Source organism: Alosa pseudoharengus, unplaced genomic scaffold (genome assembly GCF_046254945.1).
Source record: "Alosa pseudoharengus isolate Yale_2024_CS ecotype anadromous, Long Island Sound unplaced genomic scaffold, YU_APseudo_1.1 YU_APseudo_1.1_scf_3, whole genome shotgun sequence".
NCBI classification, from domain to species: domain Eukaryota; kingdom Metazoa; phylum Chordata; class Actinopteri; order Clupeiformes; family Clupeidae; genus Alosa; species Alosa pseudoharengus.
In genome coordinates this window covers 22,843,620-22,868,259 of record NW_027468718.1, presented here as the reverse complement: position 1 = coordinate 22,868,259, position 24,640 = coordinate 22,843,620, and the positions used below count along the sequence as shown (strand labels likewise).

The following is a 24,640-nucleotide window of genomic DNA, read 5'->3' as shown; positions in this document are numbered from 1 at the left end:
GAGAGAGAGAAATACCTGTTAATTACAATAATATGGGATTTTGGTGTGCTCCATAAATCATCCCTCAGGTGACAAAGACAATAGCAGATGATGTGGCTGCAAGGCTTGATGGGTAAATGATCACAGAGGAACAATCTCCTCATCACAAGAGCAGAGGCAACTGACAGATAATTACACTGTCACCAAAAGCATTTTTAGATCATTTCAAGTAAGCATACACTTAAGAGGCAGAACAGCAGTAGGCAAAAGTCTTTATGTTGATGAAGCAAAGATTTGTCTAGAGTTCCATTTCAACCTGTCTTCATTGTAATGCTTAACATGCAAACTGTTGCAAACTGTTACAACTTAACAACGTATTTCACTTGGCTTTACTACAATAAGTGGTACTGGTACTTTTGTTACTGGAGTCCAGTAACAAAAAGAAAAAAGGGCATTGGATACCTTTAGATTATGGAAAAGTCTGGGAAGGTCTTTTCATCAAGTCAATTCATGAATCTCAGCAAGGTAGACTGAGCATATGGTCCTTTGCAGTGTGTTAAGATGTGACCAGACATCATCCCCTTCAAAGACATGTCTGTTTACTGCAGTGCACCTTCATGCCCTCACCCAAACAAGATCACAGCACAGCTTTGATGTGTATCATGAACCAAGAAGCAGTCCCTCATCAGAGGAAATCAGATAACTGAATTATCGCTTCCTCTGATGCCTTTCCCTGATAAATGTGCAGTTCTGCCACTCTACGACATAATTTTACCAAGCCCAACCAAAAGCAGTAGCATTAACTGCCTATCTAATCTACAATCTTCAAATGTAGCCACTAATGATATAATTTCAACAGAACAAAAGAGATTTTCCAGTCCGGAACAAGCTGATAGATCTTAGTTTTGTGTAAACCAACCATGGCAACAGTTTGTCATGGGGACTTGACAAGTGGGTGGCGGAACCAGCAAGCCCCAGAGCAGACAGGCATCTGCAGGGACACCAGCTTGCAGGGGCTTTGGCACACTAACAGAAGTGTCTCTCCTTCCAGTGGGCCTGAGACATGACCATGCTGATGGTTACACTGAAGCTCACTCCAGATGAAAGGACGGTTACAGTGTCTGTGTGGGAGAGATTCTTAGCCATGTGATGAGCCATTGGTGATGTCGTCAGAATTTACAGTGACATACCTGGTGAGTGTGAGTTAATATCCACAGAGGCGAAAGGGTTTTGATATCCAATAACTCAACCTATTATGTGTCAGCAAGCATTCATTCTCAGTGGACTCAGAGAGAAAGAGGATGAAGGGTAAAAGAAAACGAATGAACTGAAAGGGATCACCTCAGGGAGATACACTTAAAAAACAGCTCAAAGAGGGTAGGAAATTGGGTTTCTGTCATTGAGCTTGGAAAGACCTCAAGCAGAATTGGTTCCATGGGCCTATTGAAGGAAGGTGGCCTTCTCTAAAATGTAGGCATGAGTGCAAAATTATGACTTAATCTTCTTGGGAGATTAGATGACAAAAGTATCTATCACTTCAATTAATCTGGTAGCAGTACTCTGTGTAGTATAATTTGGCAAATCATGGGACTTGCCAAATTATAGCTCATGTGTTGTTCTCCACCTGGACATTGTAGTAAGATCCTGAAATACAAAATACAAATGAATGTTGTGTTGTACATTCTACCTCCCTGGATCATGAGGTCAAACTCGATCCTTCTTTCATAAATGGTCAGCTCTCAATACTGTGGTATACTGTAATTCTTAGAGGCATTGTAGTTAACTTTTGACAGCTGTGTTTAAAAACAAACATGCTGAAGAAAAGAGCTCTTTGCAAAGCAGTAGTGAGAGAGGAAATAAAGGAACTTGATCTATTGCTTATTGTAGCTTCAGATGTGACTGCTAATCTGATTGGAATGGCATAATTTAAAATAGCATTACACACTGTAGCCTGATACTGTTGAAATGCACATATCATTGAGAATCAGGAAATGGGAACACGTCTCCAGTTTTTTACATCTCCCAAAGGCAAAAAGGGAAATAGTAATCCCCAACCCTCTATCATATGCCCATTAAAACCCAATTTGGTCACTTTCTGATGAGCACAAAGGAGAAAAAAAGAATACAATTTACAGGCACACAAAGCACCAATATGTAACTGGCCTAGTTTTGGGGGAGCAGCAGGGGACAGATGAATAAATGATGGCTTTGCAATGGATTTCACTCTGGTACCATTATCACGGCAGTTCTAGTTTCATCAGTTTACTGGGACTCTCCCTAATACAAGTTAAGGCAATAGTATCATCCAGCTGATTTGATAACATTTCATTTCATGCAACAGCAGACTGTTTGCAGAAGGAGGCACCTGCGCTCTATCTGTGTCCAATGCTGAATATGGAGTTAGAGAGAGGGAAAGCTGTGGGTCCTGCAAAGTTGTATGAAAACAGCTACTTATTCATCATGTGGATGGTGATGTTTTTACTGAAGGGGAGAGGAGGGGCTCCTTTTTCTTCAGTGCACGTCCTCTTCTTTTAGCAGCATTAAAGGGAGCATCGTGTGACAGCACCTTCATTTAATCAAATCTGTAGCAAATCATATGGAATCAATGACTCTAAATTACCAGGACAGTGTTGTCAATCAATGCCCTTGAAGGCTTGATTCAGCATCAAGTGAGGGGCTGATAGTTTGATTAGCCTCACTTACTTAATGTCCTCAGATTTACAGTCTTTCTCTGGGCTGCTGACATTATATCAGACTGATTTAAGACACCCACCAATATTGTGTCCATGTGCCAGCATGGAAACATTTTTATGAAGTCTCCTGTTAAACATCCCTTTAAATGAAGTGCTGTAATATACTACACCCTCTCTGAGAGTTCTCAAAAAACTCCCATTGTCTTGGACAACCTTAATATTTAATCTGTTTAATCTCATTCCCCTGTGTATGTCGTTCAGTTAACAAAAAAAAGTCATGACAATCCAATCAACAAAAATATCTAAATTAAAGTAACCAGTAGATCTCTGAGAAACATGGCACCCTGGTATTTGATTGATAGACATCATTTGAGGCAGTCTGGTGCAATTACACACATTCAGGAGTTAACTAAACACTCCCAGCTACTTGACTGGGTGTTATAGTAAATCTGGTGCTGGTGCAAAATGAAGATGAATGACACTTTTGAAGAAGCCAAGCAACCAAAGAGCTCATTTTGGGTTCTGTTGAAATGTATGCTCGCCTTTCAATTATTAGGTATTTAGGGAAAAATACTGGTGTAAAATCAGATTGTTTGACCACAAAAGGTGAATATTTTTAGTTTGTACAGTATGTGCCTATGTGTAATTGATGAAGAAAGATATGGCAAACAATATATTATGGATAAATGTATGGTCTGTTTGCAATTAAAGAATCAACGCTACTGTTAGACTCAATTTGAGTTTGAGACTGCTATCTTAATGATGTCAATTATGTGCTATCTTATTTCCTTTAGTGTTTCTTTCTGTAATTATTTTCAGACATCTCAACGAAGTACACAGCCGTACCACAGCTGGCATGTGTTTGCTCATCTGGATCTACTGGATCGAGGAATGGCTGCAAAGTTGTCATTTCCTGTATTTAAAGAAAAACTCTTTGCTCTTGGGTGAACTGTGGCAAGCTACACTGAATGCTTCCTTTTTTCTGAAGTCTCAGTAAACAGCATAACAAAATCTCAACTAAAATGTGGGATGTTTTTTGGTCAAAATGTATGTAAGAGTTCATGTCTCTTACAGACATTTTGACCAAAAATTCACATGTATTTTTCTTTTTTAAATTAGCTGAATTTCATTGAAGGTCATTGGTCACTGAAGGCCATTGAAATGTCACTAAGAGTCCAACCCACAATCTGATTTATACCCTTTAATATGTTTTAACAAGCAAAAACATTATTACCGATTGTCTACTTAGAAAAACTTATTTAAGACTACAGAGTAACCTACAAAAATAATATTGTTGAAATCTGTAAGACATAGTTACCTTTCTTTACATAAATGAAACTAGAAGAGCACTCAGACAGTGCACAAGGCCACATCTCGCTGTGTTAATGAAAGTGAAAAATAATCACCTGCATTATTTGGATCCACTTTATTATTTGGAGTTTTACCCTTGCTGCACCCTTCCATTAAGTTTCATGAGTATTGATCAGGTAGTTTTTGCATAATCCTGCTGACAAACAACAATGAAAACATTTGCAACAACAAGAAATGATTGTACAAAATCAACTCCCTGCTACATGATTGGTCACAAGTCCTTAGTTAGTATACTGTGTGTGTATTATAGTTTCCCTCCCATTGTATTCTGTTTTAAATCAATTCCAAGAGGGCTTCTTTTTTGATTGGCAGTCATAAATATGCTGACTCAGTGGGGTGCATTGGTGCCACTTGGCCACTCTAGTAATGCACTGACAAATACACTCCAGTCCATCGCTTCTCATGCTGAGAATTTGTTTATCAGTAGTGTCTTGGGAAATAAAAAAAAAGGTGAGATGCCCAGGGGCCCTGCAACATTAGGATGAATGAAGACATTCCTGGGTGTCAGCAGAGAGGATATCTTGCCGAGAGAAGCTCACAGCTAACAGCTTGTGGTGCAGTGTCTACGTCAAATAGCCATTGATTTCCTCTTTGCCCAGCTGAATTATCAAGGGCTGTGGGCAGCAAGCTGGCTCTTACCAACACACAAACAAACAACAGGGAGTCTATATGGAGACAACTCTGCAGTGCTGAGGGAACATTGATCAATCAATGACACCTTATCCTGGTGTGGAGTGTACACACACATACAAGAGTATGCCCCCAATTCACCCAAAGGCCTGCCATTTCCCAAAGGGTACCTGTTTTTGTACAAAAACAATGATATTGTTCTCACTGAGAGCACAAGTCATCAGGACATGAATATAGTTCCATAAAACTTAGTGGAAAGAACCACACGGTCCAGAGGAGATTAGTCTGGGCCATGCCTTGATAGAAAGTTATACCTTTGGGGAGTGACCTGCGACAGTAAAGGCCCTCAGCAATACACTGAAAATCAATAGACAAGACTTGTGAAATGATGAGGTACTGGAGAAACTCACAGACACTAAAACTTTGCTCAGAGATACTGAGCCATACAGTGGAGTGGACAGCATCACTAGAAAACTGCTCTCTAATAGTCTCCAAATGTCCACACACTGATGTCATGGAGAACACGGGGGAGAGGGGGGGGAGAGGGAGTTCAAGGGGAATTGAAATTAATGAGTGTAATCAGTGGCCAGCAGTGAATGAGGCAAGGGCAATTAATATAAACAGGCTACCAGTGGGCTACAGATCTGTATTAAGATGCAGCTCTGCTGCCACAGTCAACAGCAGATGTCCTGGAGAATCTAGAGGGCAGCAGCACAGACAGCCGGCAAAGCCCGCCTCTCCAGGCTGCTGGCGCGCTCTGATAAAGTGATCATCGCCCCCCACCCCCCAGGAAACCAGCCTCGTCTGCATCGATTGCTGACAGTCATGCACACTGTAAATTACAATACATAAGATAACTAATCCTAAATTTAGCACTGTTCCTAAAACTTCAAAGCATGAACTTTTACTTTTATAAGAACTCATGTGAAATTAAAGTTTGGATGGTATAGCTTGGCTAATAATGGTCTAATTGTGTTTTTTTAGTATGCATATTGCAGTATGAACTAGCACAGTAACTACACATTCACTCTCTTTATCTTCAAGTTGATGAATATTTAACTGTAATGCATAGCTTAAAATCAACATTCTTGTGTCTAATGAAAACACATTTGTTATTTTCTAAATGTGTTTGTTTATGTCTTGGTGTCACGGGTACGCTGGCGACTACGCCACTCCGCCCAGCACCTTTTGTCTTATGTGTCAATGTCTTGTGTGTGGAGTGCTTTGGGTTGCACACTGATTTTGAATGAAATGCTCTCCTGTTTTATCACAACAATCTGGTCTAAAATGAACAGTTCTTGCATTCCTCCATAACTGTTTGGAAGGTGGCATTGCACATCTCATGTAATCAAATCAATGTCAACAAGGACTTTACTCAGAGTTTTATTAGACTTCATGCTTAAAAACAAAAACAAACTAAACACAGTCATGAGGACTATGAAGCAGTGCCTGCTGGAAATTAGTGCACACTGTGAGCTAGTTTGAATAGGACAAAAAATAGTTTCAACAAGTTTCCCCTGTATTGTCCTGTATTGTCTGATTAAAGGTCAAAACTCATTTCACAAGCAGCTAAAGGTCTTTTCACCTTAAGAAATATCCAACTGTGTACCCAATCTCATTTCTAGGATTCAATAAATCTGTTTTTTCCCATCAAGGTTGAAGAAATATATTATTTTGAGCATACTATCTGAACCCCTGGTCATAAATCCATAGTTTCGTATTGTTTGTGTTCTGCTGTGCTCCGTGAGCAACTTTCTCCTGATTGCGGCAATAAATTAGAAGCACCATCAATAAATTCTAAAATATGTTTTCATATCCTTTAGAAGGAGTAGTTTAACAAGCCTTTTCTTTAGAACATCATTAATTTAATAGCATGCTTTTCATTATAAAGTCTTGAATTATATGCTTTCCTTCACAACCGGGGCGACAGGGTTTGGTTACATAAACCAAAGCTGAGCCTACTCAGACACTGATGACTTTCCTCAAATAATCGGTTTAAAAGGTTTCAATTTGGCAGAGCTTCAACGTTTGACAACGTAATATGAAGCCACTGCTCCCCCATGTGGACAAGTAGCAGTTGTCCATCCAGAGATGCTGCGGTCATAAGAGAATTTACTTTAAACATTGTCTCATTTTGCTGAGAGATCACATTTTTGCTAAGAAAACTATGATGCATTTTCCTCCTACAACAATGTAAGGTCTGTTCCTATTACACGGCCTGCAGAACCATGACTACATTAATTTTCCAAAAAGGACATCCATATTGGTTGGAGACTGAACAGTATTCAAATATGTTTGGTTGTTTGGTCAACATTTTTGATAGGAAAGAAAACAAAATGAAAAAATGGGGGCTGTGAAAAAAATAACTTGCAAAGCTCACAAAAATAAATCAGCTTAGCAATTATGTTTTTGTGGTAGCTCTCCACCCACAAAAATCTTAAACATCTTACTATCCAGGGGTTCACAGGAACTTTATGAGAAACACACTTTTCTATTAGAAGACCTCCTGTGTCACAATGACCCACAGATGCCAATGAACAGTATTTCTGAATCTACACGTCATAGCTTTAAGCACAGCCAAACCACTTATTAGAAAGTGGGAAGCCAAGAGCCATAAAGACAGACGACAAGCTGCTTGTTATTTTTCTTTCGGTGATGTGAACTGAAAAAAGATCAATGGTTATGGTGCTTTAATTCACCACAACTATGGCATGGTGGGTCATGAGTGAACAGAGACAGAGGAGATATTAAGAATTTTTTGGCCTTTGAAGTTGATTCCAAGAATAATTTCCCACATGTAACATTTCCCACCAAAACCTCAGGGTTACTGCTGCATTCAACACCCCACCCAAAAGCTGTCACACCAGCAACGCCATTTTGCCTAGATAAAAGAGGGCAGCGTTGGGAGTCTGTAAAAGCCCTTACAAAAATCACGCATCTTAATGCAAAAGAGACACTTGCATGGTTTAAACTATTGGTTCCAAAAGACTGGGTCGCGACCCACAAGAGATTTTATTTGGGTCACGATTTAAATCTGCAGTAAGCTATACCTTTCAGCCAGGAAGGCTAAGAGTTTTCTATTAGGAGCTAGTTTGTTTAAGTTTCTGCCATAATTCTGCTTGCAGCTAGAGTAGTTAGCCACAATAAATGGATACTTGGCCAGTTACCGGTATACAGAAAAACAGCACGTGAAAACATTCACACAGATAATCATACTCTATTTATTGAGCCTGTAACTGGCCACTATTCAAATCTGCAAGGAATTTGATTTGAACAATTCATTGATCTCCCTCTGCACGATTTTGATGTAGAATAAAAAAACATCAATGTCACTAGTGGTCAGATGTTATGGTTTGAAGCTGCTATTATCATCTACTTTAAGAGAATTAAAATCAGAAATGCTCATGCAACAACCTCTGGAAATACCCTAAACTAATTTGTAAAATGAGCTAGGCCTATTTCTATCCATAGCTGTAAGAAGAAACTAAAAAGAAACTATTATTTTACCCATGTTCATTGAAGTACCAATTAAAGGAATGGTTTGGTGTAAACAAAACCTAAAGTCTATTTATGGATGGTAAATTCAAACTATCATTTGGGAACAAAATTGTGTTAATCAAAGGATTTATGAGCTAGAAATGATACCATTCCTTGAAGTCACACTGGCCATCACATCAACACGGCTTCTCTTGTTTGGGCCACGTTGTATCAAAAATGACATGATGAACAACAACAGAGACCACTCAGCTGCTGTATGTCTTCCGTTTGACTATCACAATGCTCAGATGTATCATGTGATGACTAAAAGAGCATCCATGTAAAACAAATCAGAATATCACTACACCTAAATAACACAATGAAAAACTGACTGAAAGCTTGCTTTTTACATTAGTGAAACCAAGTCCTCCATAATAAATGTTTTCTGAAAATGTAGATAGATAGATAGATAGATAGATAGATAGATAGATACTTTATTGATCCTCAAGGGGAAATTCAAGTATGATGCAATCTTTCAACCAAATTGCATTAACTGCAACTACAAACTGAAAACAATTAAACTTACGCAAATAAGGACAAATTATTTTAATTTCAGGTCAAATATGCTTGAAATATAATTTTCAATTAGGGAGTACATCTTCCAAAGAAATCCCATCAAAACAAATGTTGGTTATTAACTACTATGTACAAACAGCTCAATGACTCATTGCAATGTTCCCCATACTCCTAGCCGTGCTAGGGGTAATACAGATGTTGTCCTCCAGCAGCTTTTTTAGACATCTGTTAACATACATTGCAATGTATTTGAACTAAAATACAATATACTCTCCATTTTGCAAAATGACAAACAAGGCACATAATCAAATTGCCAATATTTGGTAGATCCTCAGTATTAGGATTTATACAAGCATTTGGGCAGACTTTCCCAAACAATCCATGAATAAATATGGATGATCATTTAGACTAAGAGTTGTGCAATAACGCATGTTACACAATATGCATGCTACCCAAGAAGAGGCACAGCCTCAATAGCATTTAACAAATGCTTACTTAGGCTGCGTCCACATGAAATGAAGCTCTGTCGTCTTTACCTACAGAGCAGCTGTAGTTCACTTGAACTATAGGTCAGTGCAGGTGAGAGCAGCTCCTCTGTGCCTTTGATAGTGTTTTGTGCCCTTATTTTCAAGTCAGTAAATTTAATCTTCCAACTGTTTTTGTCCAGTGGGGAGCGGATAAGGCCAAAGACCTGTTCAAAAATACCAAGACAGGCTTGGTCCCTGTGAATGGTGCCTGCTACTGCCACTATCACCAAACCATGTGGAGATGATATTGTCCTTAGGCCATGAGGCTCCAGGTTGGGGCTAAAGAGGAGATTCTCACCCTGGGATAATGCTTGGAGACGTGAGCTCACAAGCTCAGCTCCTAGGAACTCCTCCTTGCTTTCTTCTTCTGTGCTAGCCCGGAGTCTAAGTCGAACGTCCCCCCAGAAGTGCTGGGGACCCCATTCCTGTGGTTGTTGCCCAAAAGTGGGATTTTGGCTGTTCAGAAGCTGGAAGAACCACTGAGAAAACTGCCTCCCCAATGTAACAACATCAGAGAGACCATCTCCTGCGACCTCACTGGATATATGGTCGTTTTCACAAAGCGATTTCTGAGAAACCTGAAACAAGGAGAGGGGGGGTCATGAAACTATGGTGAAAATGTCTGTTCTGGTACAAGTTGTTCACTAATACCTAGAGATACACTGATTGATCGGCTGGTGACTGGAATTATGACAGTCATATGCACTCAGGCGCCACACTTGAAACAACATCCCCCAGCTGAGTTTGCAAAGTTTAATGAAGCTAGCAAAGGCCAACACTCTGGGTTGGATGTACAAAGCATAGGCTATGCATCAATGCATATGAAAATATGTTAATCATATCCCACAGTCAGATTGTGGCCACACTTATACCTATACTTAATGCTTTATAATCAATACTTGTATAATGGCTGTAACCCTATTACGTCAACCCATTCTTGCACTGATATAATTTTTCTATAGTTTTTTTTAATATTACCTTTCCTACTCTCTTATATGTCCATATTTATTTTAGGCTGGTCTCTAGACTTTATTCTTGCACTGTTGGACTTACTCATTTGCACCATCACCATGACACTCACTCTCACAGAGCACCTTACCTTACTATGAACAGAGAATCACAGGCTCAGTCCCTGCCTCAGTCATTGCAAGCGCCTCATGCTTAATCACCCCTAAGCACACTATTTGGCTACTGTTTTAGACTTGACTTAGATTTAGTGTTATTTAGTATAATTTGTATTTTAGTATATTCTTTATCTACTCTACTGTCCTTGCTTAGTTGTGTTTTTTATATTATATACTTTTATTACTTTTTCTGCTGTAAGTGAATGTTGTGTGTGTTGTCTGTATGCTACTGAGACCTTGAATTTCCCCTTGGGGATCAATAAAGCATCTATCTATCTATCTATCTATCTATCTATTTATCTATCTATCTATGTTCCATGGCACAATGTTCAAATGTATCATGAAAATAGTTTTTGTATTTTTAGTTAGATATTGGATGTGAGAAGAAAAATGGTTGTTCCATAACAGTGCATTTAGTAGTGTGTGAATTTCCCACACTGGGAAGCATTATAGTTTGATAGGCTACTGCAGCTGAAGCTAAATAGATAGATAGATAGATCATACGCGTAGCACGGATAGGCCTGGACGGACCTAGGCCCACCTACTTGTCAGTCTTGCCCGTCCGTCCGGGCTTTCCTCCGTTTACGTTCACCATCTAAAAAGGTGTGCAAGTCAGCACTCCGCTGAGAGCTCAAGAATCAGTCAAATCACGAATCGAGGAGGACTCTCTCTCTCTGTCTCTCTCTTTGTCTTTCCGTGTGTGTGTGTGTGTGTGTGTGTGTGTGTGTGTGTGTGTGTGTGTGTGTGTGTAGTTTTCTTTGCAGTAGGCTTGCCTTAGCCTATATGGCCAATCTGTTTCAATTTGATGTGATGACACACCAAAGCTAAATGTTTAGCCTAATGGCGTATTGCTGTGAATGCGTTCAATAAATTGCATTTTTTCATGCCATAAAAGTAACATGCCTATGATAACGCTTTACAGTTGTCCAATATGATCAATCTTTCAATTGTTTTGTGACGCGCTGAAGCTGCATGCATTGTTTTGCTCAGTTTAAAATGTTTCTGCATAATTGTCAGATGTGTGATGAAATGCGTTCATATTCCACTTTTTATGTCTTAAACGTAGAATGCCTGAAACATTTTAGGATTAGGATATAGGATTGTCCAATGGTCAATCTGATCCTTCAATTTGTGTTTTGTGACGCGCCGATGCCGGGTTCAGGCAGTTTTGCGCAAGTTTTTAAATGTTTAGCCAACTACGTAATTTGTCAGCTATGATAAAATTTGTTCAATAAGTTCCACTTTTCATGTCATGAATGTACCATGCCTACAGTATGATAAGGCTTTGCAGTTGTCCAATATGGTCAATTTGGGTTGTCTCAATTGTGTTTCATGTGATGCGCCAAAGCTACATTCATGCATTTTGTGCTCCGGTGTGTTTCTGTGTAATTTGTCAGCTGTGATCAAATGCGTTCAATAAATTTCAATGTTATGTCATAAATATAATATGCATATGATTAATGTTTGCATCTAATCTAAGCCTATAATATGTTCAATCAAATTGGCTTTGCCCACCTGTTTTTTTTTTTCTGTGCCCACCCATTTGAACTTTTCTGGCTACGCCACTGAGATAGATAGATAATTTATTGATCCCCAAGGGGAAATTCAAGACTAGCTAGACTTAAAGAACCTGTCTGTTCACCTGTTCCATTTTTAACAGCCATTACATTATTGAAAAGTGGATTACATTTCTATGTTAAAATGTGTTATTAATGAAGACAGAAAATAGATATGTGTTTGCTGTAAAGTGGTTAGAAGAAATGAAATCGGAATCGGCTAAAATCGGTATCGGCAGGTACATTGTGCTCTCGCGAGAACTCTGGATTTCCAGGGTAATCGGCATAGGTAATCGGCAGGTCAAACTCTAACATTATGAAAAATCAGAAATCGTAATCGGCCCAGAAAATTGCAATCGGTGCATCTCTACTATTACCAGTTATTGCATTCCTAGTGTTAAATTGATTACCTTGCCTGAAGACCACAACTTAAGAGTCGCCTTCACCAGTTGATGTTTTTCACTGTTCGTTGGCATTACAACACCTTCGCTTGCTAGGTACTTGAAAATGATGTCACGGTGAACTTTTTTTCGCCTCAAGAGCTCTTCAGAAGTCTGTGAGTATGTGATAATGGCCTCGATTGCCTCTGTAAACATAAATCATAAGCAAATATATTTTCATCAGCAAATACATTAAAGCGTAAAGGTAAACGACAGCACAAGGAAATAGCTAGAAGCTAACGTTAACGTTACCCAAATGCTGTGCATAACGTTAACTCAGCCTCACCTTTCGTGCTTCCCACAGCAATCATCTTGTTAGTAACCGTGTCATTAAGTGCTAATAAATCAACATCGGAGAGTAAATTCAACAACTTTCTACAGCCAACGGCGTCTATTTTTGACAGAGTAGACATTGCAGGCTGGTTATGTTTACGCAAGAAACATACAGCTCCAACTAGAACCAAAGATGCTCCGCCTTAACAATCTTTGCTAGAACTATGCACCAACATCGAATGTCTCTTTCGAATAAGTTTCAATTCCTTCTTATTATTATTAACTTTCAATTCCGGGTTGGAAGCGAGTATCAAAATAAAAGTTCATACACAATGATCAAATTTTGTGGTCACAAAACCGGTTTGTAGGCTTTTATTTTGATAGAATGCTTTGGAAGCCCACGGTGTCAACAAATCCATGATGTCACTACGTTGTTGTTAGCTAGCTAGCTAGTAATAGCTGCGAATTTCTTATTTTTAGCAAGACTGAATGAAACAGGGTGCCCAGAAAAAATACCATTTTGAGGTTATGACAGGTTGTTCTTAAGTTATTTAACTCAAGTGTATCCTTTACTTTGATCACTGTTATTTCGCTTAATATTTTAGGATAAAACAACATTAATAACGTTTGCTGTTTCAAAGTCGGCGTCATTGTGAGGACATATCGGACGTGACAGCGGTTATCGGACCGGACTTGGTACTTTCGTTTTTCCAATGCGGAAGAATATCTCTACTTGCAGTGCAGGTAACGTTAATGTATACACAACTTGACACACTTCACAAATGTATCAGGAGAATCTTTGACATATTTGGTTGGTGTAAGTTAACGCTATTCCTCCAATCAATTCAACAACAGATCAGTCTTGTGATACTGCTGCTGCTGCTGCTGCTGATAGTGGTGGTTGTGGTGGGTAGCAACAATGATTCCCATTCCCCAAAAGGTCTCCAGTGATCTTAGAACAGCTAAGGGGCGTTGTTGAGAACGACTTGACTAACACTGTCCTGTGCAACATTGTCCACGCAAGAGCACGACCGATAACCCTTTGCATTATTTTCTACAGCCGAAATATACACGCTCTTAATTCAATGGCTCAGACCGAGGGCTCTATAAAGGGCCGTGTGACGGTGTACTCGGTGATTGGCTGCCCACACTGCCTCCAAGCCAAATCAACATTAAAGGAACTTGGATTGCCGGTGTGTGATGTGGACATAAATCCACACGCAGCTCTAAGGGATGAGGTGAAGAAGCTGACAGGCCGCAGTACGGTTCCTCAGATATTCTTCAACAACGTTCATGTAGGGGGCAATGACGATCTGCAAAAGATGGTGAGAACACCTGAAAATAGCTTTGCTGTTCTATTTCCTAATTCAGAAATAGGTTTGTCCTTAAAGAAACCAAACTTTATGTCCAGGCTCCTGAGGAGCTTCAGCGGTTGGTGCAAATGGTGAGAGAACAGCCAATCCCTGCAGATGCACCTCCTTTACCTGTGGGGAACAGTTCAGATGCTACAGAGGAGAGTGGAGGTTTGTCCTCCTACCCAAAACAAAACACACAGTTTGCCTGTTGTAAAAACATCACACTTATCTTTCAATGTTCTTTTATTGGTAATGCTCATGAACACAGGGGATGGAAATACATGCTAAAGTCAATTTGCAGATGTCAAGTACCATTGCAGTTTAACCAGGACTAAAAACCTTTGTACTTTTGGCATGGATACCATTATGGATTGCATAGAGTGTGGGTGCTCAATCCTGCTCCTGGAGCCCCTTAGTAGGCTACTGCATGTTTTCCCCTTTTCTCTGACCACAGCAAATATTGTGAAACCAAAAGGGAAACAACCTGAAGGTTCTACATAACGGGGGAGTCAATATTAGTCAAAGGGTATAACCCTGGGATCCTAATCAATACTCCTGCTATTATGTTCTTTGCTTACTGCACAGACATATTTACTGCACAGAAACTGGCTCCAATTTGAACAAATGGCAGCTCTTACTATCAGACCAATTTTCACTTAAAACACCTTTCCATAACATAAATTATCATGCTGCCATTGTGTTTTAACATTAATTTGCTAGAACACACCAATGTTGTGCCTATAGCAGAAATGAAAAGAGGAATTTCCATGCAAGGAGGTAGGGCTGGGCAAAAAATCGATTGAAATCGAAAATCAAGTTTTTTTTTTAAAAAAAAATATTAAAATCGATATGTTTTTATGATCGATTTTCTCTTTAAATCACTGAAAAATTATCTGGCATAGGCTATGTCCAATGTCTCTATCTATATGGCTTTATCCAGTTTTGTCCAACTGCTGATGGACAGCAAACATGAGCAGGATCTGATGTCAAATGTAATGGCGCTCATTAGTGAGGTCATCCATAAGCATAGAGGCTTAGGCCTACTGCACATTGTACTAACTTATGATACTGGTAATGCAAGAGTAGGCCTGATATCCCCCTTCCAACTTGTCTGTTACTACCAACGGATTATTAGGCCTACTACCAAATTAGATAGGCTAAAATTCCAGAGGGAAAATTAAAACAAAACCAGGTCATAACTTGTTTTGAACATTTTGTCATTTTGTAGTTCGTGGGGGGAGGGGGTAATATCGTAACTCTTGCCCATATGCCCAGCCCAACAGGGAGGGCAGGAGCAGGACTGAGTGCCTGTGCCATAAAAAAATATCTGGATAAGACCTCTGTGTGTGGCATGTTCAGGAGAGACCTAGTCTCTACCTCACCAGTTTATCCTCGTAATTATGTGTGGTACCCTTCTTAAAGATGCAGTCCTTGATCCTGAGGAACAGGCAGCCCTGTAGTACAGTACAGCCCTGTCTTCTGTGTTCATAAAGCAACATTGTTGATTAGATGGTATAATTTATGGCTCAGTCCAAGCCTCTGTGTGTTCCTTCCAACTAAACAGCCACAACTACAGACCTCTGAAGTTTGCCTACAAAAAGGACCCAAAGGCTGCCATCTTTGCCCATATAACGAGATCCGGGTACCATCTTTACCCATATAAGGACATCCGGATCTCCTTATATGGGCAAAGATGGCAGCTTTGGGTCCTTTTTGTAGGATAACTTCAGAGGTCTATGCAGAAACACCTGAGGTTTTTGTTTTTAATCCACACACTGGTGTGAGTTTGTTGAATTCAATGCAAAGTGTAAATTAATCATAATCAAGGACTGCGCCTTTAATGCTATGAAAATGAAAACATACCGTAACAAGAATATGTCTTTGAGAAGTAGTTGAAGAGATGATGAACACAATCAGTGTTCTGCTTGTTTTCTACATCTCTGAACTCCCCTGAATTCCCTCACAGCTCCTGCCTTCAGAACATCTGCCATTTCTTATTTGATTTATTCTCATTTGTTGTTATTTATTGTCACAGTTAACACAATACAATATGGGACGGGAGCAACGTTATCTGCTATCTAATACTGTTAAGTAACATCTCAGCTAGATGTATATATAATTAGTTGTTTGTTTGCTGTAAAAGTACCAATAAGTAGATAGTCTCCTGACCAAACTTTTCTGGGCTTATTGGTACTAGGGAAACTATATACTAAGTCTGTGTTTGCTCTAACAGAATTTCGTTGTTATTCTGTAACAATGACAACAATAAACTGAACTGAACTGAAACCTCTGCAATCAATAGAGGGCTACTTGACAAGTTAACTTGTCAAATAAAATTGTTGCTATGCCAAAGTATTTTTGAAGTTCTTGTCCTCTTATTTTTATGGGCATAGCAAAGACTTGATTACACTGACTACTACAAGGGTTAAACTAAAACAGAATTATTCAACTTTGGGTGGCAATGCTGTAATGCTACCAAATACAGTGAAAGGCCAGCCTGATCTGCCTCCTCAACAGAGTTTATGTGTGAGAGGGATGCTTTTGCGGACTTGGTAGAGGAGTTCAAGTCCAGCGGGGTGATTGGCAGCCACAGGAAGGGGTTGAGAGTGTGCAAGAACAGCTTCACAGGGACAGAGCTGGTGGACTGGCTGCATACAGAAAAGGGCATGGGTAAGTTAACTTAATCTTTGTTTTAAAATGCTTGCAAAATAGACCCTACAGAAAGTCAGTCACAATTATGTTTGTCTAGGTATTATACAATTTGATTACAGGAACCATTAAATTATAGCTGATGGTGCTTAAATTGAAATGATTAGAGATCTTCAACAATAAACAAACATTGTCAGTATCCCTGTTCATTTTGTGACTTCGGTTTGGAAACCGATTTGTTAGCAGAGCCTAACATCTTTCACTTGGAATTTGTAGACAGGCCAAAGGCACGTGAACTTGGACAGGGTATAATGGAGAGAAAGTACTTTAATGCTGTGGCGGGAAAGGGTGGTTTTGAAGAGAGTAGCACCTTGTTCAGGTTGCTGGAACATGACCCCAACGCTGCACTCAACACAGGAGAAATGGCAGCATGCAGCCCCTTGAAGGGTATGTAGAGACAAGAAAGACCCCAACTCTTCAATTCAGATGTAGTTCTCGTTTATGATGAAGCAGTCTCCAAATAGTCCTCCTATTCACTTAACAAGGCCAGACAGCTTTGACGTACTGTAGGAGAGAGCTGCAGATGTCCTGTCAACAATTAAGTCTCCCTGTTTTTCTTGCTCTGCCTGTTTCACTGTGTTTGTGCAGTGATGCTTAACAAATAGTTGCTCCAGCATTGCAGGTAGATGTCCGAGAAGGGGCTTTTTCTGTTCAGGCATGCAGTTGCAGTTCTAATTTACTAAATCTTCCCATGTTCCTGCATGTTTTTGTAACCCGCATGTTCCTGGACTTTCTGTGTTGAATGCAAATACAAACCTCTACCCTTGTGTTTGTTCACAAGTTGAGTAAATATTCTGTTTGTCCTTTAAATGATTTGATTCAGGGCAGGATGACCGCACATAATGCTGTGTATAAAGTGGAACAGCCTGAATCTTAAATCTGAAATGCTTTCCCTCTCATTTAGCATCTGAGCTCTCTGAAATCCTGAGGAACCTCATCTTGAAACTTTATGCAGACCACCTCTCCTCTGACGGCAAGGTGGGTGCAGGTACTGTCTGTAGAGACTGTTCCCAATAAGTACTCACTTTTTCATCTTATAATATAACAGCTTTGAACCAGTCATCTAAACCACCTTCTTCAGTTCTTTAAAAAGTATAAAATAAATTAAATAAATGTCAAGGTCTGAAACAACCACCATCATGGGTTCACACACAGATTGTCACGACTAAACCTCATAGAAAACTGTGCTCTCTCTCTCATGCAGTTTGTGGACTACAAGGCGATGTCTCAGAGTCCTTTTTTTGAGCAATACTGTGAGCTGGCGGTGCAGCTGCAGCGTGTGGAGCTTGGCTCCCTCAGCCGGGAGGAAAAGCTGGCCTTCTTCATCAATGTTTACAATGCACTCGTCATCCACGGAAATCTACGCATGGGCATCCCCAAGAACATGTGGCAGCGGTATCGGGTGAGATGTTGCTTCCTTATCTACAGAAGCCAGACACTGACCCAGCTGGAGGAAAACCCAACACAGCTGTCAGTTGTCAACCTATCCTGGCTTACCCTGTCTGACAATGTTTTTACTTGTAATTGTATTACTAATGTACAGTTCTCTTCCAGTTCTTTAACTATGCGAGCTACCTCATTGGAGGTGAGGTGTTCACCCTTCAGGATATTGAGAATGGAGTATTGCGAGGTAACAGGAAGGGCGTTGCACAAATCCTGAAGCCCTTCTCAAAGAGCGACCCCAGGCTTCAGGTATTTTTTATGAATCATTGTGTTTGGTCAACAACATTTCAGCTCATTTATCTTCACCACTTCCCTGTCTCTATAACTTTCTTAGGAAATAGTTTTTTTTTCTCCCTGGCCAAAGCAATGGTTGTTGTTGTAAAACTAATGATTAAGGTAGCAGCAGATATCATATTCTCTAAAATAATAATTTCCTTTGTTGTAAACTTGTCACTGATCATCCTGTTGTACTTTATATTCTCCACTAGGTGGCTCTTCCTGATCCTGAGCCTCTCATTCATTTTGCTCTCAACTGTGGTGCAAAAGGCTGCCCCCCAATTAAAACATACACACCCCAGGTAAGCATTAACCATTTAACATAGAGCAGTGTTTCCCAAAGTCTGGGTCGCGACCCACAGGTGGGTCGCAGGAGAATTTATTTGGGTCGCCAGCCCAGCACAATTTATGTTGTGTTATAGGTCTAACTGATACCATTTGTCGATTTGATACCAGGAAAGTTAACAGTTTTCATTAGGATGTAGTTTGTTAACTACCACAGTTACGGTTTTGTCATAAAAGCTCATGAAACTGGCGCATGAAACTGGGGGACGAACGCATCGCAGAGGGGGAGCCAGAGCATGGATATCTACCTCTCAAAATGAAACCGTTCTGTGGGGCGCCTGCCATGACCTGTACCTCGCAGTTGCAAACTGCAAGGGACATGAATCCGCCTATTTGCACAAACATCAACAGATACCAGTTCCTCAACTTTACCGATTAAAATCTAGTGACCATGCTGTCAACTAAAGCAGACATAGACCGGATAAGGATATTCAATTTGCATGTAGATAGTTTCGATTGTAGATGCAATCTTTAAAGTTAATAGCAACCTCCTCACATTCTTATTTCTGATTTAAAATGCACAACAGTGCATTATATTAGGCTACAATTTAAATAGACATTTTAAACACTATTTCTCTCGTTTTCTACCTCACAAACTCCAAAGTAAAGGCGCATTCTTCCGGCTATTGCCCAAAAGCCTCTTGTTCTGAACTTCTGATATAACGACTATATAATATAATACAACAATACAATATAACGACTTGAGTTATTTGCTGTTTACATTGGAATTCACGTCCACAGTGTTATGGACCCATTTGTCTGCAACGCAACGTAGCCTACAAAATTTTTTTTAGAAATACAGAAACAGCTTTACTATGCTGACGAATGCGCAACATGCGAGAATTTCCCCAAACTCTTGGATGCGCATTAAAACGTATCTTTTCAGTAGTCATTTCCAACTTTTCACGCTGATGGTGCTCAAAATGCAACACTACCGTGTTCAAAGCAGGATCTATCTATCTAGATCCTTTAGCAATGTATGGTTGGGGGAGGCATAAAAAAGTTGGAGAACCTGATGCCTAAAACAGTGTTGGTGGTTGCAGGGTAGATTTGAAGTGAAATGGGTCGCGATGGTCTGTCATTTTTAAAAAGTGGGTCGCCAGAAAAAAAGTTTGGGAAACACTGACATAGAGTATATGTTTTTACTAGAATTGGTAAACCCACTTCTCTTCCTAAATTTCATTGTGGATTTGCTGCTAATAACCCTGGCCATGATTCTATTACCTCTCTGGACGTCAGACTAGTGTCAGGGCAATGTATAAAGCGTTTGTCTTCACAGGGAATAGATAGTCAGCTACGGTCTGCAGCTGAAGCTTTCCTGGAGAATGATGATGGATGCCTTGTGGACCCCAGTAAAGGAGAGGTGAAGCTCAGCCAGATATTCAAGTGGTACAAGGTGGATTTTGGAGGAACGGATGAAAAGGTATTTGAAAGCTTACCTGAAGATACTTGATTGTCCACTGCTTAATCTACCTATAACAACAATAACAAAACTAGAAGTCTTTTACGAATATAGCACCTTTACAGTAACATAGAATGGAATTACAATTTAACACACATTTTAACCAATTGTGGTGAAAATAGAGAACACATAGCTGTCAGCTGTGTTAAAATCTTGTATTCTGTGGTGTGACTGCATGCAGCTGCTGAACTGGATCTTAAAGCACATGAGTGACTCGCCTAAAAAGGTCAACCTGCAAAACCTGCTCTCATCTGGATCTATCAAAGTGAGCTTCATGCCATATGATTGGTCTACCAACAGCAAAGACTGAGCTGTCCTTCCGTCTGCCTCTGATGTTCACTGCCAGTTGTCTGATAAAGTGGACATTCAAAGTAGCCATTGCTGTCTAGCCCAGTAGGGCAAAGAAATGTTGAAAAGTAGTCTCTTCTTTTGCAACTGTTGTCTATGCATTCAGCATTTTGTTTGTTTTTTCAGCATGACCAGGAGCAGTCTAATCCTGTAGCATGGTTGATACTGTTTTTCTGGTCAACACTGCAAATAAGTTTTCAGCATTTGCAGAATTCAAATCAAAAGGTTTTTTAGATGATCTATCTGTTATCAATATTATCTGCACTTTTACAAATATCCGAGTGTTTTATATCAATTAGCTGAAACATTGTGCAAAGTAATAGCATTTTGACTAAAAAGACCATAGACATTAGAGATCTCTGTATGAAATGTTTCTCAAATTGTTAAATTATTAATTTATAAATCAATACATTATTAAACATTACAACATTATTTAACATCAGAATACCTCCACTTGCCTTTCAAACTCTGGTTTTGATGTATTTCCTCTAACCTGAAGCCTTTTCATTTGTTTATCATACTTTCATACCATAACTTTTGTAAACTCATGCACCTAATTATTATTATTTTGCCTTTATTTATAAACTGTAATCTTGTCTGATGAAGAATCAGGGCAGAGAATAAGAGCCATAGGGCCACCATTTATTTATTCTGAGATGCTGTTCACCAGATACTGTGAAATAATCTGTCCATAAATATTTGACCACACAATGTTTTAGTGCACATGAGAGCTCAAGTAGTGTTGCAAATTTTGGAGGCTTGGATTTAATTTCCATTATATATATATTATAATCGTGGCATGATCCAGCCAGTGTTTCCCAAACTGTTCTGCGACACGCTAGTGTGCCATAGGAGCTGCTCAGGTGTGTTGCAGGAGAACATAATTTTCTGTTTTTTTTTTTTTGTTTGTTTGTTTGCCGTAAATAACCTTTAAATTGTTGAAATTCAATTTAATTTCATTAAATTATATATTAGTTCTAAAGTTGTAGTTTAAAATGACCTTTAATTTCATTAAATGTCATTAGCTCTGAACTGAACTGACTATTCTAGTTTGTTCATACCACTTTTACTACTCATAGTTTTTATTGGTCAATCAAAGGATAATACATACTTGTCCACTAATACAGTTGCAATAAACCCTTTCATTTTGTGACTTGTGGGATTTTTTTCATTGTAAATAGTGTGCCATGAGAAGAACGTTTGGGAAACACTGATCTTGCCTATGTTATATAAGGACAAGCTTCTCTGAGCCTTGCTTTTGTATTTTTATAATAACTATTATTCAGTCTTTTGCCAGGATTGCATGCCAGGAGCTTTATTCTGCACACTGGCATGACATTTTATCTCAGTGATTTTTTGTATTAATTTGCACTCGGGTAAACATTGCATGTTTTGAAATGCTTGTAGCATGTATTGTAAACTAGGAGGTTTTAGAATGGTAGGACCTTCACTCTTCAGTTTCTAGCGAGTGCCTTTAAAATAGATGCATGCAAACCATGGCAATCTCAGACTGGCCAATGCATATCATGTCCTACCTATTGCTGTAGTATTGTGACCTATTGCAAGAAAGGTCTCTACTGAATATAGATTTTGTAAAAGTCACTGCTGCAGTAAATGCCTTTATGGGAGCAGACACCTGTAAAACCCCAAGTTACCTCTTTTATCTCCTCACTTATCAGGAAAATGTTGTGTATGATGCAAGACTGTCTTGGTTCTCCTCATAACTGTAATCATGCTTTTGCATGGATCAAGCAATACTTGAAGAATCACAGGTGAATATGCAATATTTCAATAAAAAAAAAAAATATATATATATATTAACATAAATAGTCTTTGTTTGTGTGTGCATATGTGTATATTTATGTTTTAATATGACAGTATATTGTAGTACACATTTGTACTTAAGACTGTAGTAAGACTACTTCTCTTGAAAACAATGAACAGTATATTTTCTTCAGTCTTTTCTTGTATACAGAAGGGGGCACTATTGGGTCATGTTTCTTATATTGTCTAATCTCAGGTGTAGAAAATCATAGTACAAAGAATGTGTCTGGTATCACTTCGTAGATTATTTGCTTGAATTTGCCTCTTATGTGTGTACTGTAGCTTGATACTGTATGTGACCTCATAGTTTTACATTGCAAACTGCATGTCATTTAGCACCTCGGTAAACACATTTGCCTAGGAAATGAACTCCAACCCATCTCAGTTAATCTTAGTTTATTTATAACATTAGTTCCTGCTTACAGAATTTTTGACGATGAGTAACCTCACTGACATACTAATATGTCTAATCATGCAACAAAATAAGGTTAAACAACAACATTCTGTAATATATCATCATAATGAACTGTGGAGACAAATGTTATACAATTATCAAATGATTGTGATGTTATTGTGCATTCTTGTCCAGTTATTTGATAGCAATATGAGACAATCATTTCACATCCATACCTAGTGCACTTTGATACACTTTGTTCCTTCGCATAATAAGGTATTAAGATAGTACTCAATTTATATGCATACTGAACTGATAAACTTTATCACCATTCTGATGGCATGTATTCATTCCAAAATAGATCTCACTTGGATTTGGTAAGCTTACGTGTTAAGTGTCATTCCATTTTTTTCTGCTTTGTGCGTATATCTTACTATTCCAACTGAGACTCTGACTTTTCAATGCTAAGGGACTGGCTACACCAAATTAGCTTTTGAAAGGCCTTTTTGAAGTCCTCATTAAAGATGGTGTATAGGAGAGGGTTAATGAGTGAGTTCAAGTAGCCCAGCCATGTCAGGAAGTTGGCCAACTCTCCAGATGTCTGACAGGGACCACAGGTGTTGACAATCACTTCATGGACAAAGAAGGGCAGCCAACAGATGATAAATGCTCCCAGGATGAGGCCCAGAGTGGTGGCGGCTTTCCTCTCCCTTCTCCCAGAGATGCGGTGTGTGCTAGACTTCTTGTGACGAGGTACAAGGTGTGAGCTTTTAGGGGTGATATGAACCCGCTCGACTTCTGTGGAAAGGTCTGAGAAGGACTTCTCAGGTGGACTAAGGGTTTTATGACCGTGTGGCTCTCTGTCTCTGCACGTGGGCAAAGTATGTCCATTCATTGCCTGTTTTCTGATCCGGATGGCACCTCGTTTTTCATACAGACTCTTAGCGGCATGGTAGATTTTATAGTATAAGATGACGATGAGTAGAAGAGGAATATAAAAAGCCCCAAAGGTGGAGTAGATGGCAAAGCCAATGCTGTGTTTTATAAGACACTGTTCATGTGATTCCTTAATGTCAGAAGTCATATTACTGTTCTCGTGTTGCCTCAAAAGTACAGGGGGCAAGGAAATGAGGACAGACAGCACCCATACCAAGACTATCATGATGGCAGCACGTGTAGGTGTTCTCTTGTGAGAGTAGGCCACGGCATCCGTGATGGCCCAGTACCGATCTACAGCAATGGCTGCCAGATGCAGGATGGAGCAGGTGCAGCAGGTGATGTCCACAGCCAGCCAGATGTCACACACCACCTGACCCATGATCCAGTGTTCTGTGACAATATATGCAATGCTGAAGGGCATGACTAAGATGGCCACCAGCAAGTCAGTGACCGCCAAAGAACCGATGAGGTAGTTGGCTGGGTGGTGCAACTTACGAGTGACAATAATGGCAGTGATAACCAAGGAGTTGATGGCAATGGTGAGCACTGCCAATACAGACAGGGTCAAGGAGAGGACAATTTTACTGCCAGGGACTTCAGTGACCTCAGGCGTAGATGGATCTGTGAGATTAGATAGGGCCATACTTGGAGAGTACTGAGAATAACAATGTATGTCAAAAGGCCATTTAGAGAGAGATGGGCAGAAGAGAAGAATAAAGGGAAAGTTCATCTGAGTAAAACATTTGACGTGGAGCAAAATACTTGTCATAGTTAATTGTGCACTGTATGAATGAGATTTAAACCATTAATTTCTTATCTTTAATATTGGTAATCTCTTTGTATTGTAGGTTCCTTAAGAACTGGCTAGAGACAACAGATGAAAATTAGCCCATATGGCT

General features: G+C 39.5%; 3 protein-coding genes across 7 annotated transcripts; 1 reads left to right on the top strand and 2 right to left on the bottom strand.

The window, feature by feature from the left end:
* Positions 1-8,616: 8,616 nt before the first annotated feature.
* On the bottom strand, positions 8,617-13,004 carry cunh3orf38 (chromosome unknown C3orf38 homolog). Its single transcript, XM_076263604.1, has 3 exons — positions 12,660-13,004; positions 12,344-12,519; positions 8,617-9,831 (listed from the first exon to the last, which is right to left on the bottom strand). Exons 1-3 carry the CDS (start codon positions 12,784-12,786, stop codon positions 9,259-9,261), a joined length of 876 nt encoding a protein of 291 aa, XP_076119719.1. The 5' UTR covers positions 12,787-13,004; the 3' UTR covers positions 8,617-9,258.
* Positions 12,389-21,737, top strand: LOC143100429 (uncharacterized). 5 transcript variants are annotated; one of them, XM_076263599.1, is made up of 12 exons: positions 12,389-12,489; positions 13,252-13,390; positions 13,707-13,971; positions 14,058-14,169; positions 16,519-16,671; positions 16,927-17,097; positions 17,615-17,688; positions 17,915-18,112; positions 18,265-18,402; positions 18,642-18,731; positions 20,054-20,197; positions 20,418-21,737. In XM_076263599.1, exons 3-12 carry the CDS (start codon positions 13,732-13,734, stop codon positions 20,544-20,546), a joined length of 1,449 nt encoding a protein of 482 aa, XP_076119714.1. In that variant the 5' UTR covers positions 12,389-12,489; positions 13,252-13,390; positions 13,707-13,731; the 3' UTR covers positions 20,547-21,737. The 5 variants fall into 5 exon arrangements, with proteins under 5 accessions (XP_076119714.1, XP_076119716.1, XP_076119717.1 ...); XM_076263601.1 differs by having other exon boundaries at positions 12,472-12,489; positions 13,288-13,390; XM_076263600.1 differs by lacking the exon at positions 12,389-12,489 and adding an exon at positions 13,097-13,181 and having other exon boundaries at positions 13,288-13,390.
* Positions 21,738-22,945: 1,208 nt separating this feature from the next.
* htr1fa (5-hydroxytryptamine (serotonin) receptor 1Fa) lies at positions 22,946-24,384 on the bottom strand. The gene has a single exon (XM_076262792.1). The coding sequence runs from the start codon at positions 24,382-24,384 to the stop codon at positions 23,236-23,238; it is 1,149 nt and encodes a 382-aa protein (XP_076118907.1). The 3' UTR covers positions 22,946-23,235.
* Positions 24,385-24,640: the final 256 nt, after the last annotated feature.

What these genes read in the sequence shown, in the direction of transcription:
- htr1fa (XM_076262792.1), bottom strand. Translation starts at nt 24,384, where the DNA reads ATGGCCCTATCTAATCTCACAGATCCATCTACGCCTGAGGTCACTGAA.
- cunh3orf38 (XM_076263604.1), bottom strand. Translation starts at nt 12,786, where the DNA reads ATGTCTACTCTGTCAAAAATAGACGCCGTTGGCTGTAGAAAGTTGTTG. An exon ending in TGCTGTGGGAAGCACGAAAG is followed by an intron (nt 12,520 to 12,659) that starts GTGAGGCTGAGT and finishes TTATGTTTACAG; the next exon opens with AGGCAATCGAGGCCATTATC. An exon ending in AGTTGTGGTCTTCAGGCAAG is followed by an intron (nt 9,832 to 12,343) that starts GTAATCAATTTA and finishes TCCTTGTTTCAG; the next exon opens with GTTTCTCAGAAATCGCTTTG.
- LOC143100429 (XM_076263599.1), top strand. Translation starts at nt 13,732, where the DNA reads ATGGCTCAGACCGAGGGCTCTATAAAGGGCCGTGTGACGGTGTACTCG. An exon ending in AGAGCGACCCCAGGCTTCAG is followed by an intron (nt 18,403 to 18,641) that starts GTATTTTTTATG and finishes ATTCTCCACTAG; the next exon opens with GTGGCTCTTCCTGATCCTGA. An exon ending in TTAAAACATACACACCCCAG is followed by an intron (nt 18,732 to 20,053) that starts GTAAGCATTAAC and finishes TTGTCTTCACAG; the next exon opens with GGAATAGATAGTCAGCTACG.